Here is a 12,942-nt window from a genome sequence, read left to right as displayed (position 1 = left end):
AAGAAGTGGTATATATATACAATGGAATATTATGCAGCCATCAAAAGGAATGAGATTTTGCTATTTCCAATGACGTGGATGAAACTGGAAGGTGTTACACTGAGCGAAATAAGTCAATCAGAGAAAGACATGTATCATATGACCTCACTGATATGAGGAATTCTTAATCTCAGGAAACAAACTGAGGGTTGCTGGAGTGGGGGGTAGGGTGAGAGGGGTGGGGGAGCTGGGTGATAGACACTGGGGAGGGTATGTGCTATGGTGAGCACTGTGAATGGTACAGGACTGTTGAATCACAGATCTGTACCTCTGAAACAAATAATGCAATATATGTTAAGAAAAAAAAAGAAGATAGCAGGAGGGGAAGAATGAAGGGGGGGGAAATCAGAGCGGGAGACGAACCATGAGAGACGATGGACTCTGAAAAACCAACTGAGGGTTCTAGAGGGGAGGGGGGTGGGAGGATGGGTTGGCCTGGTGATGGGTATTAAGGAGGGCATGTTCTGCATGGAGCACTGGGTGTTATGCACAAACAATGAATCATGGAACACTACATCAAAGACTAATGATGTAATGTATGGTGATTAACATAACAATAAAAAATTTTAAAAAGAACAAAAGCTCTCTATTGTGGTTCTGTTAGCAGGTTCTAGAAAATTAGAATCTATAAAAATAAAAAAATATTTCTTCTCTGGTGAACATAAGTTTATAGCAGGAAAGAACAACGCCCAGAGAAATCCAGCTGCTATAGCCAAAGATATTCTTCTTTTTTTTTTTTGGTGAGGCAGTGTTAGGGATGAGGAAGCTAAGTACCTATGTACACTCAGAACTTAACTTCCTCATCCTTAAAATCCGCATCTCTCTCCACAGTAGATTGGAAGGACTCATTTTAATGTTGATTTTCTTTGTTCAGCACTCAGATGGCCTACTGGCATGCTATATATTTCGCCCCATAGTTATTGGAAGCAATGAGGTGGAATAGAATGTGTGCTGGCCTGGGAGTCAAGAAATCCTAGCACAGTGCCTGGCACAGAGTAGGCACTAAATAAATAATCATTCCATTTAGTAGACCTGTGTTGTAATCCTAGGTTTTGTCATTAACTTACTGAAAAGTTGGTAACTTTTTGAAGAGAAAGAGAGCTTAAATTGATCTATCTTTGTTACCTTCCCCCAATATCTAGACCTGGGCTAAGGAAAAAAATGGTTAACCAAAGATACTTAAGCCCCTCTAGTCTCTAGTTTCTTAAACTACAAAGTGGGAAATAACAACTCTTGCCTATCTTGTAAGGGATAAGGGTATTAAGCCAGGTAATATACAAGTGTGAAAGTACATTGAAAAATATAAAATATTACACACATGTAAGGCATTATTAAGATTATTGGTAGAAGCCCCAAATTCACTGATGGGGGGGGTAGGTGAGCTGAAAAACAAAGGGTTAAGTCTGCATTTCTAGGTCATAATTATCTGCTGGTGGGCACTGAGAGAGCTGTATGCAACTTCAGTGACATAATCTGATACCAAATGAATAGGAAGGGGCTTTGAGTTTGAATCCATCACTAGAGACTACAAAAGATCATTTTTATGTAACTCAGAATTCTCATCAGCATCCATGATTGCCTTGCTGCATATGTTTGGAAAATGAATGATTGCTTATATCTCCATTTCCCCATCAGCATAATGGGGCAATCGATACCTTCCTCATAAAAGTTTTGTAAAGATGCATGCAGGAAAGGCAGAATATAACTCCAAGAGCCGGGATCAAGATAGAAGGGTTTTTTCCTTAAATCTCTTCAAGACTAAATGACATACCCCCAGGAGCAACCATAGAAAAGAAGCCCACTTTCTGAGATAAATTTCTTATTCTTAACCCAAACACAGGTAGTTATGCTCAAGAATCTAATTTCTTAAGAATTTTGAAAGTGTATCTTGAAAGGGAAAATAAAGTTGTGCTTTGATTACTTTCCTACTTTAATAAAACTTTCTTTTAAACCATCTTAATTTAAAATGAATCAAAGTCCAGCCTTTGGCCACTTTGACATGCAAACAGTATACTGGACCAACACCAAAAACTCCAGGCAACTCTACTCACTGCAACCCAAGTTGTGTGTTTGGAACCTGTAAACTGCATCTCCTTGGGCCACACTGCATTGACACGACATAATGTAAGTAAAATTGAACAGGTTTATGGTAATAGCAAGGAGAGTGCTTATGTTAACTCTGACTGCCACTGAACTGTAGCACTAGAGTTAAAAGACAGAAAGGGGATTAGAGTTTGTTCTGCGTGTTGGAGAGCTACCTTTTTACTGACTCAACCAAGCTGGGCTGTATTGTTCTAGTCTGACTTCATTATTTTGGCAAGATTTGAAATCGACACTATAGGTTGGAAGTTCTGAGATGAGGTAATTGATGCCAGAAAATGATTGATTGATGAGCAAAAATAGTCTTTCTATTTATTATTTTTATTAATCAGTGATAATGGATTCAGAATCATCTCCTGCTGATTTTTAAACATTTGTCTTGTTATGAAAATGCCGTTAGCTTTTGAATTAATCACTTGCAAAAGTAGCTACAGATGGATAAATTTCTGCTTACCTCCCCCCACCAAGACAGCATAAAAGAACACACCCAACATCAAATAACAAACACAAGTACACATACACAAATGTGCCTCCTTCCTGAACTGTTTTTTACAATTTGTTCACAAGTAAGTTTCTGAAATTGTGAATAGAGTTGCAAAGGCCTGTGATTGTAGCTTTTAATCATATAGCTTACCACCAAGTTCCTAAGTGACTGCCATATAGCATAGCACATGACAGGAGGTTTCTGAGGATGGTTTCTAACAGTAAGCGACCTCTCAATTATCTTCAACAATTGCACATCCACTTGTTCTGAATACTGCCTTATGAGAAATTACATCCTGTCCTAACTCGCCTGCTGATATCTTAGAGACCAAGAAGACAATGCTAAAGGATGGGGGACTTTCCATTTCTCTTTGCCTTTTCTTTCATTCAGAGACTATGACCTGCTGTATCTCAATAGGCTGAAATCTATGAACAGCAGATGAGGTGGTGGAAAAAGCGTTAGGTAGTTCCCCAGGGCTGATGGAGCCAGAATCACTTTGTACTGAGCCTCCACTGTTCTCAAACTGGGAGATTTTCTTTTTGATCATCTTTCTTTCCTTGGCTCTGCGATTCTGAAACCAGATTTTCACCTGAAACAAAAAATGCTTTAGATTTAATGGGGCATCATACTGAATGCAGTTTTCATAGTCATTGCTGATACTGTACAAGGATTTTAGCATTTACAAAGCCCTATCATGTGTATCACTTCATTTGAGCCTCCCAATGACCTTGTGAAGTATACCTATTTAACAGGTTAAAAAAAAAACCCTGAGACTGAGAGAAGGAAAGTATCTTGCTTGAGATGAAACTTGGAGATAAAATCCAGGGCTACTGATTCTAAATGCAGTGCTCTTTATATGACACCTTATCCAACACCTCTGTTGCACAGGTAGAAATAAATGATAGAATGGCAGATGCTGAGGTGTGGTGATAAAAAGGGAGGGATTTAAATAACAAAGGTGATTACTATCTGTCATTAAAAGTAACTTCCAATAATAAGTTTAATGAAACACAGAACTGGGTGAACAAGGGTGATGAAATACTGTATCTCTTGCTGTGATACCAATGTGCCTTCATGCCTGGATAAAGTGCAAGCTGCTTGGGATAGGTAACACACTAATGGACTTTCCAATTCTAGCATTCTATGATTCCAGGATTACTTCTAGACTTAAGTGAAAAAACATCAGGTAGTTGTGTAATGTCAAAGTTTAGGTAAATGGAAACCATTGATCCTTATCATGCTTTATTGAGTACCTACAGTATGTTAAATTTGAGGCAGGCATCATAGAATTATACAGACCATAGAAAATTAAATTTCCAACCCTGAATAATAGAAAAACTTAGTTCAGGTAGCAGCATTAGCATTCAGTTACTATTATAGTTTGACTGATGTGAACCAGATAATAGCCATGATTGCCAAATTGCCACTTCATACATTGGTTGTGACTACTTGGGGAGTCAATCAAGGTTTTGACTTGACTGATTAGTTCTATAGGAGTTTTAATTCTTCACCTCCTATGTCCCAACCCTTTGCTTCTCCATCTGCACACTGCCTACCACATTCAATTATTAATAAACCCACTGACCAATGAGACTAAACCAGGAGGTCCAGTAGGATGAATGTGGGCTTTAAGAGAGCTTGGAAAATGTCTTGGTCTTCTGTTTTGCTTCCACTCTTGCTTACAGACTTCCCTAAAACCTCAGCCTATTGAAATAACTATTTAAGACATGTTGGTTGTACTTCCAGTGTACCTGTCTTTCAGAAAGACCCAGGTTGACTGCCAGTTCTGATTTTCTCCGAATGGTGATGTATCTATTGCAGTGGAATTCCTTCTCTAGTTCCAGTCTTTGATGATCTGTGTAAACCACACGATACTTTTCTTTTGTCCTGGTTTTCCCTGTTAGGGGAGAAAGCAATATATTTAATCATATTTTACTTCTTTGGAGATTGTTTTGGTTGAAGGAATCACAACTACTGTTCCCATCCTTATCTATTACTTTCAAATATGAAACAGGTACATTTTTTGAACCAAATATGTCATATATCCACTTTTCCATTAAATTCTTTGTCATCTGTGGCTGTTTTATACACACACACACACACACACACACACACATATATATATATAAAACCTATCACACCATCATTGACCTACTTACACCAAAGTATTTTTTTTATTTTTTATTTTTATTTTTTTAAAGATTTTATTCATTTATTTGACAGAGAGATAGCGAGAGCAGGAACACAAGCAGGGGGAGTGGGAGAGGGAGAAGCAAGCTTCCTGCCAAGCAGGGACCCTGATGGGGGGTGCTCAATCCCAGGACCCTGGGATCATGACCTGAGCCGAAGGCAGATGCTTAACGACTGAGCCACCCAGGCACCCTCCTTTCTTTTATTTTTTTTAAAGATTTTATTTATTTATTTGACAGAGAGAGAGATAGCGAGAGCAGGAACATAAGCAGGGGGAGTGGGAGAGGGAGAATATTTTACTTTTTAAAGCAAACACTCAATCCATGATTTTCATTCCCTTCCCTTCCCACTCACATATAGAAACAGCATTGGCAGTAGTAGCAACATGTGGCATACGTACACTTCCCTTTATATTTTATGCAGTTCATTCATACCATTTCCTATTGAACCCCTCACCTACACTTTTGAATTATGCAGAATATGTCTTATCCCCATTTTGCCAATAAGAAACCTGAAGCTCAGTGTAGTTAAGTGGTTTTGTGCTAGTGAGCTGAAGTGCCAGGACCCAAACACATACCTCTGACTCCCAGTCCAGTATGCTAAATATTATTCCCAGTTTAAATATGCTGGGAAGTATAAGAATGGCCCAAGTGTGGCAAACTATTCTGTGATCCTGACATTATTAGTTACATACATTCCTAGTTATATATATATATATTCTAGAGAGAGTTTTGTTTGGATAATAATTTAAAAAGAAAACATTTATTGTCACTTAGATTCTGTTCTAGGATAGCCCCTATTATCTACTAGAAAATTTTGTGTGTGTGTGTGAGGGTCTTAAATCAACTATTATTCCCAAGTGGCTAATCAATGGGGGAAGGAGGAGGTGTTGACTTAAGCAGAATAAAATGCATATTCTAGTATTCTTTGAAAAGATATACAAACATTTGCTTTGTGTTACAGCATTTAACTAATTTCTCATGTCCTTCCTCAAATAGAGTTTTATTCTTCCTTTCAAATTTTCCAAAGGTGATTAGGAAGCTTCCCTTTCTTTTCAATTTTTCTAACTCCCTCCAGGATCTTCCTCTTTTTCTCTATGGCATTTGGCAAACTGCTTCTGATCTTCCCTGGTTGTTTTTGATGTGAGGTTTTGGGGAGCGATCTGTAGGACAAAGGTTTCTTTAAAGTGGTTCTCTAAACCCCATTGAGGTGTTAAGATGCAGCACAGGCCTAACAAAGGAGCTACATAGCATCAGATCCCATCCTGAACCCTCTTTACATTCAGGAACACCAGCCAGTTGGTTTGGAATTTACAAGCCCTAAACAAATGTCAGACACTCTTTCATCTCCAGGAAAGAAAAAAAGGGACATGAACATAGAAACAAATTCTGGATGAGAGATATGTTTTAGTATTAAACTTAATGGCTGAATAACTCATGGACTAATAAACTAAACAAAACTTTTCTCCTTGAAAATTGAAAATGATGAGTCCTAGTCAATTAACCTACCTGGAAGGCCCAGACTTTGAGCTGGTTTTTAAAATCCAAACAGGAACCCAGGAAACCAGGGGTCTGGCATTTGGTTAGTTACAAAGGCAGAATGTATATTTGAGATCACAATGAAAACTTTGAGGTTTAATTTATTTCCAGAACTTCATATCTTACGATCAAAATATATTTTTGAAGAGATGTTTCCTAAAACCCTTTCTAATCCCAAAGTAGCTGAGTATTTAAATTCTAACTTGAGGCAGAAGTTAAAATTCAACTTGTGCAGTTCTGTGTTTTCTGCTCTTTGATAATCAGTAAATATAACCAGACTTCAAGAACTCTGGAAGGTTGCAGTCCTTCCCCACCCCCATTGGTCATAAATTCCCCTCTTGCAGTTTCTTCTAAGGACAATAAAGTTAAGACCAGGCCTCTTTATTTGCCATGAAAATCCTCACCCTTTCCGGCAATATAACCCCTGAAGAAAGGAGGGATGAGGAAGAGCCAGGCTGCATATCAAAGCCATATGAAGTGTTAAAAAGAGTCTGTTGCCTCAATCTGACAGATAAGACCTCAAACCTCAAGAAGATGTAGCTCAGGGGAAATACTGACTGCACATTTTGCAAAGAGAAATGAATTCCTCCTGTGTCCTTCCTCCTGAACTCTCTTCTCCTGTCTCATTGCCTCTGCCCCTTAAATGATGAAATTGGACTGAATGGGATTTGGACATCTTCTAGTAGAGCATAATATCCATATTCTTATACCAAACCAAAGCAAAGAGGATGAAAACCAGTTTCCTTCTATAGGGAAAACAGTGCAATTGACCCTGTACAATGACTTTCTATCTTAAGATAACCCTTTGCTGCTTTTAGTTAAAAATTGCATCCAAATTCATTTAAAAAATTGTCCAACGAAATGGTCGAAACCAAGGAGCACAATGATAAGCTTCAAGAATTAGTAAGCAGCTTATTTTCTGAAGTGTATTAATTGAGTAAAACATTTTAAGTATAACTTCCCCAGTGTTTTGTCCAGTGGCTTAATCAGAATTACTCAGTTACTTCCTTCTCTCCCCCTCTTTCCCACTTCTAACAAAAAAGCCTTTCTCCAGCTCTACTTAGATTATCACCTTGCCAAAACTCATTTGAGACTACAACTCTGGGTAATAGAAAAAAATGAAAAAATAATTCCTAGCTGTAATGCACTGACAATGTTTAAAATATGAAAATACTAAACTTTTCACAGAACCTTTCTGTAGGTTCCTCTTCATGTAATCTTTAAAATGAGATGTGTATTGGAACAGACCACTTAGAGAACAAAGTGTAAATAAAAATATCTTTCTTTTTAATCAAATCACCTAGGGGACAGACATTTACTCTGTCAGTCCCCTTTCCTTAGAAAATCAAATGTGATAATAGTCATTATGAAATGTTTCTGATTGTTCCCTAATATGTGTATTCTTCTTTCTTTAGCTTAAGGTTATTTAAAATAGTCTTCAGTAATGGGAAGACTTTTATTTGATTACCTTAATCAGAGAAGGGTTACTTCCATTTTGCAGTTCATCTAATTATCGTCTCAGCCATAAGCCAAATGTTGTCCCACAATACTACAGAGTGAAGTAGAAAATTCAGGAGGATCTGACTCATTCATTCATTTAACAAATATTTGTTTAACACTATGTACTAAACATACAAATAGGTGCATTTTGGTTCAGAGTGGTCCACTGAAGTGATCAGCTTAATTTTTTTGTGTGTAATTCATAACCTGAGATCCATAGAAGGGCTTCAGTGGATCCATGCATCTCCCAAAATTATTTTTAAAATGATGTGTGTGTGTATGTGTGGGCATGTGTGTGTATACGCACATGCATGTGGGTGCAAGTATGTATCCTTTTGTGCATTTTTCTGGAGAGAGTGTCCATACTTTTCATTATATTCTTGAACTGCTGCTAAATCTGTGCCTTGGGCTACAAGCATATAGCAAAAAGATAATTTTAATTTATAAGACATTAAAATGAAATAAAGATAGACTCTAATAAAGCCTCATCTACAAGATAAGCTCCAAGAGTCAGAGGGGTTCCAAAATAATTCAATTTTAAATTTCTTAGTAGAATTTGGAGAAGAAAACCTTGTGAAGGTGGCATTGTACAGCCAGGTTTAAAGGTTTGTGATGAAGATATCACAAACTAAGGAGTCCCTTTCTAAACTTCTCCTGGCACCAGCATTACCCAAGAGGGAGACCCGAGCTCATAAAAGCAAATGCAAATGGGAGACTTTTAAGCAGAGAAACCTGTCATATTGTCTCTCATAAACAAAAAATTCAAGACTCAAGATCATTTCTTTTGTCCTTCCCCCCCCCCATTGTTCTCTCTTCCAAACATACTAATGACTTTCCTCTTCTAATGTGTTTCAAAACATAATCTTGGACTGGGAGCAGCTACTTTTTGACTTTTGTGTCTTTTGCTGATCTTAGGGTTTAGTAAATGGATGTTAATTACAACCCTAAGATTAGATGTAATAACAGCCCCAGGAGTGCCCCACCTTAACCTAATTTTTTATTCTACAAGCAGCAGACTCACCCATATTGTAAAAATGAAGATTTACTTCCAAACACTTTAAAGCCAAGTGTTTAAGCTCTATTCTTAATTTGGGATTGCTATCCTAGTAATGTCCCAATCAACCGGAACTGCCTCTTTCTAGCTAAGAGTCCTCCTAATGGTAAAAGTTGTTCCCTTCCCACTCTCCTGCCTTTGCTTTTTAAAGGGGAGAAAAAGTGCAGAACTGTGAACTAAAGCATAATCATTATGGACAAATGCTATTGAAATTCATTTCCTCCTCAGAGGGATAAAAATGATAGAGTCAAATTTTACCAATTTTCTCTAATGACATAGAGCGATAGGTTGGAATAATAAAAATGTGATAAAAGAACAACTACAGCTGAAAACAAACATCTCCTGTCTCCCCCCATCCAAGATTAAAGCAGAGTGCCCATTTCCCCTGCCTTGGGCTCCCAGCAGCCACCCACTGTCTTGCTGGTACCAGCATGGGTCAGCATTAGGCTGGAATCTCTGGGCCTTCCTGCACTCCATTACAGACCTACATCCAACCCCTGTGTCCCCAGAAGCCTTCCTGGACAGTTATGAAGTCTTTAACCACCTATTAGTGCTGGGGCTGTTATTCCCGCATGCCCTAGGGATGTTAGAGTTGAGTAGCTTATGATGTCCCGGCAGTGTGCTGTTGTCTTCTCACCTGACTCAACGCTTGCAATGGCAGAAAGGAGTTTGGAAGAAGGCAATGGGTTTGAGTCCAGCTTGCCTCTGCCACCTTGGGTGAAGGAAGCTGCAGCTTCCTTGAGAGGCCAGGATGACGAGGCTATTTTGCCACTGGGGCTTTCGTGGCTTAACTGGAGGGTCCATTGCCAACCAAGCACCATGAAACCAAAGTTGAGTATCACCAGCATTTCAGGGAAGCAGACCTGCCCAGAAGGGGAAGGGTTTTAAATGGAAATGGCAAGTAGAAGTGATAGCATTGGGTTGGTGGCTATCCTCTTGCCTCATTCACCCATTGACCTTTCCTGTGCATCTGTTTTCCCATCTGGGCAACTACACTGTTGGATCCTGATCCTTGTGGCTCAATGTGTCCATTGTCCACCAGCTCGCTCCCTTGACACATCAGGAAATGATGAAAAACACTCCCAGGATCGGTTTGGTTCCAAGCACTGCACTCTTCTGGCTTTGAGCAGAGGCACATGCAAGGGAGGTCACTAATGGGAGGGGATCCTGGGCACTCAGCCACGCAGTAGTCCTCAGCTAAACTGTCCCTGGAGAGTCCTGAGAAGTAGGAGGGCAGCAGACAGGCCAACAGAAGTAGAAGCCAAGCAAAGGAAGGAGAAGTGTGAGGGCATTGGGATCAATTACTCACCGGTCACCTGCACTGTCTTGCGCATCCACGCATAAGGGCTGGGGCGGCTTCTGTTGGGAGAAGTGGCATCCGGGGCGTCGGGGTCTATGGGGAACAGTGACCCGCTGGCTGGGGCTGGCAGGCTGCCATTGCTGCTTCCCCCGCCCGCAGGGCCCAAGTTGCTGTATTCCTGAGAGCCAAAAGTGGAAGGGCTCGAGGTCATGTCGTTCATGGGTACTGTGCCCATTGTACTGGATGGCCCGGGGTACACAGTCCAGTCTTCTCGAGGGGGACTATACGGTGAACCCCATACCCCCAGCGACGGCCCGTGAGGATCCATGCTGGGCATATGGGGATACCCCATGTAGTGCGCATAGGCAGGGGCCGCAGTGAAGTTGGAGGCTGGCAGGGGACTCCCACCACTCCCAGTGCCGCTAGTCCCGGCGGTGCTGCCTCCCGCGGGGCTCCTGAGAGTGCCCACGTACATGCCTGCTTCTTTTTCCAAAAGGCAGCTTCTGTACATAGTGGCTTGGGTATGAGGAAGGAGCTCCCTAAGCCATTCTCAAGTTCTTGTAAGGCCCCAGCCCGACTTTGAGAAGCAGCAGGGAATCAATGGGTCAGTCGGCAGCTGTGCTGCACGCCCTCCTGTGCCTCTCAGACTACTCCATCCGCGTTTTCTACCCGTCAGGTTTCCAGGTGACTGGTAGCCCGGTATAGATGGGCCACCAATGGCTAGGCTGACGTCAAGGGGCTTCAGGCTTTTACATAGCATTTGCATTCAAATGAAGGGCCATTTCACTTTCACAGGGACTTGTTCACTCTGAGCTCCCTCTCCCAGAGCTCCCAGGCCTTTCTGTCTCATCTTTCTCACTTTTGTCCATCTGGTCTCCATAGCACTAGTTTGTGCTTTTGGAGGCAGAAGTTCCTCCAGGGGTTTCTGACCGGTTCCCTCCAAAGTGAGATGAAGACAGGCAGAAGCAGGGCGAAGTCCTGCTCTTTGGGATTCAGTCCTTACCCTGGGGCCTCCTCTTTCTGCTGAACTTCCCTTGCTCAGCCCAGCCTGCATCTGTGGTATTCCCTCTTCCCACATTCCCCTGCAGGGGTACTCCACTGGAACTGGCCCAGGATACCACTGAAAAGAGCTTTCCCTTTTCTGACCCGCTCCCTCCCCCAGGAGGAGGGCTTTGTTTCTAAGAACAGATTCATTTCACAAGTATATATTGTGTGTCCACTGAGTGCTAGGCACTGCTGTAGGCACTGGGAATACATACAGCAGTGAAAAAGAGACAAACATATTTGCTCTGCCTTCCTAAGGTTACATTCCAGGGGACAACAGGCTGGATTAATTGGATGTTTCAGAAACATGCACAAATTAAAGAAAGATGAAGAGAGTAGGTTACAAAAAAAAAAAAAGAAGGAAAGGGAGAAGAACCATGTGGGTAACGGGCTTTCTTCTTTTCATGTCAGTTCACTAGTCTCAGGTGTCTTTCTACCAGGTATGACTTCTGCCTCAAAGCCAGTGCCCCAAGGGATCAAATTCCTGCAGTCTCAAATCCAGGGCAGCCACAACTTCCAACTTTCTTTCACACTTGAGGAAATTTCCTTTGTAAAGCTCCAATTATTGAAAAAGGATTGGCTTGCCAGCAGATACCAAATGAACGCAAGATTTTGGTTCAAGATATCAGATAAACTTCTGACCACAAAACCAATCTGTATCCCAGTGTTCTTTCCCAGCCCCCCTCCCCAAACCTACCACAATCTTTAATCTAGGCTGTGCTCCTACTCAGGGAATGTGCTCCTCTATAAAGTTCAATCCAAACTGGCACCCCTATTAACTGATCTCTCTTTGGCTTTGGGAATATCACTTCGCCTCCGGGAGTTTCAGGGATGTTTCCTGAGTAAGATAGAGATCCTAACAGTGTCTACATTACAAGGCAGACTTTACTGAGATAATATATGCAAATTGCTTAACTTAGTGCATGGTACACAGTATGCAACCACTGTATTCATTAATTCACTCAACAAATATTTATTGACTTCTAGGTGCTGTTCTATGCATTGAGATATCAATAGTGAACAGACAAAACCCCTGACCTTATTAAGCTTATATCCTAGTGGGGAGAGACACTAATAAGAAATTACATTTTACGGTTTGTCAGATGGTAATGATCAATGCTGTGAAAAAAAGAAAGCAGGAAGGAGGATACAGAATGCTGGGGGCGGGGGTTGCAATATTAAATGTGGTGGTTTGGGAAGACCTCACCTTGAAATGACATTAAATAAAATATAGAAGAGGTACTGGTATGAGCTATAAGGAGAAGATCCAGACAGAGGGAACACATGAAAAGAGAATGAGAGAATGTCTGTCTTCTATTAGAGAAACAGTAAACAAAGCAAAACTGCGTGGCTAAAGAATAGATGCGGTCCAAAAGCTAAAGGGGAGAATGTCGTTGTAAAGATTCTAGTTTTTGTTCTAAGTGAGGTAGGGAGACATTGTAGGGTTTTGAGCAGAGGAGTGACATTATTTAAGTTTTGAAGGGATCACTCTAGCAGTTGGATTAAGAATAGACTGTAAGTGGATTGATTAATTAAAAGGTTATTGCAATAATCCAGGTGAATGGCATTGGGGATGGAGGAAAGTGGTTAGATTCTGGATATATTTTGAAGCCTGCTCTGGAGAAGAAGGAGGAGAAGGAACAGAAGTAATTGGTCAGCAAAGACTAATTAAAGCCTGGCACTGGGAAAAGGG

The 12,942-nt window shown here is 40.8% G+C and overlaps 1 protein-coding gene across 1 annotated transcript; it reads right to left on the bottom strand.

The window, feature by feature from the left end:
- Positions 1–3,005: 3,005 nt before the first annotated feature.
- On the bottom strand, positions 3,006–10,716 carry CDX4 (caudal type homeobox 4). The gene is made up of 3 exons (XM_045896040.1): positions 10,215–10,716; positions 4,375–4,520; positions 3,006–3,212 (listed from the first exon to the last, which is right to left on the bottom strand). Exons 1-3 carry the CDS (start codon positions 10,714–10,716, stop codon positions 3,006–3,008), a joined length of 855 nt encoding a protein of 284 aa, XP_045751996.1.
- Positions 10,717–12,942: the final 2,226 nt, after the last annotated feature.

Source organism: Mirounga angustirostris, unplaced genomic scaffold, assembly GCF_029215605.1.
Source record: "Mirounga angustirostris isolate CCGP_5_RB_7025 unplaced genomic scaffold, mMirAng1.0.hap1 SCAF_11, whole genome shotgun sequence".
NCBI lineage: Eukaryota > Metazoa > Chordata > Mammalia > Carnivora > Phocidae > Mirounga > Mirounga angustirostris.
Note: the sequence above shows the minus strand (reverse complement) of the source record. Positions and strands in the feature narration are given on the sequence as shown.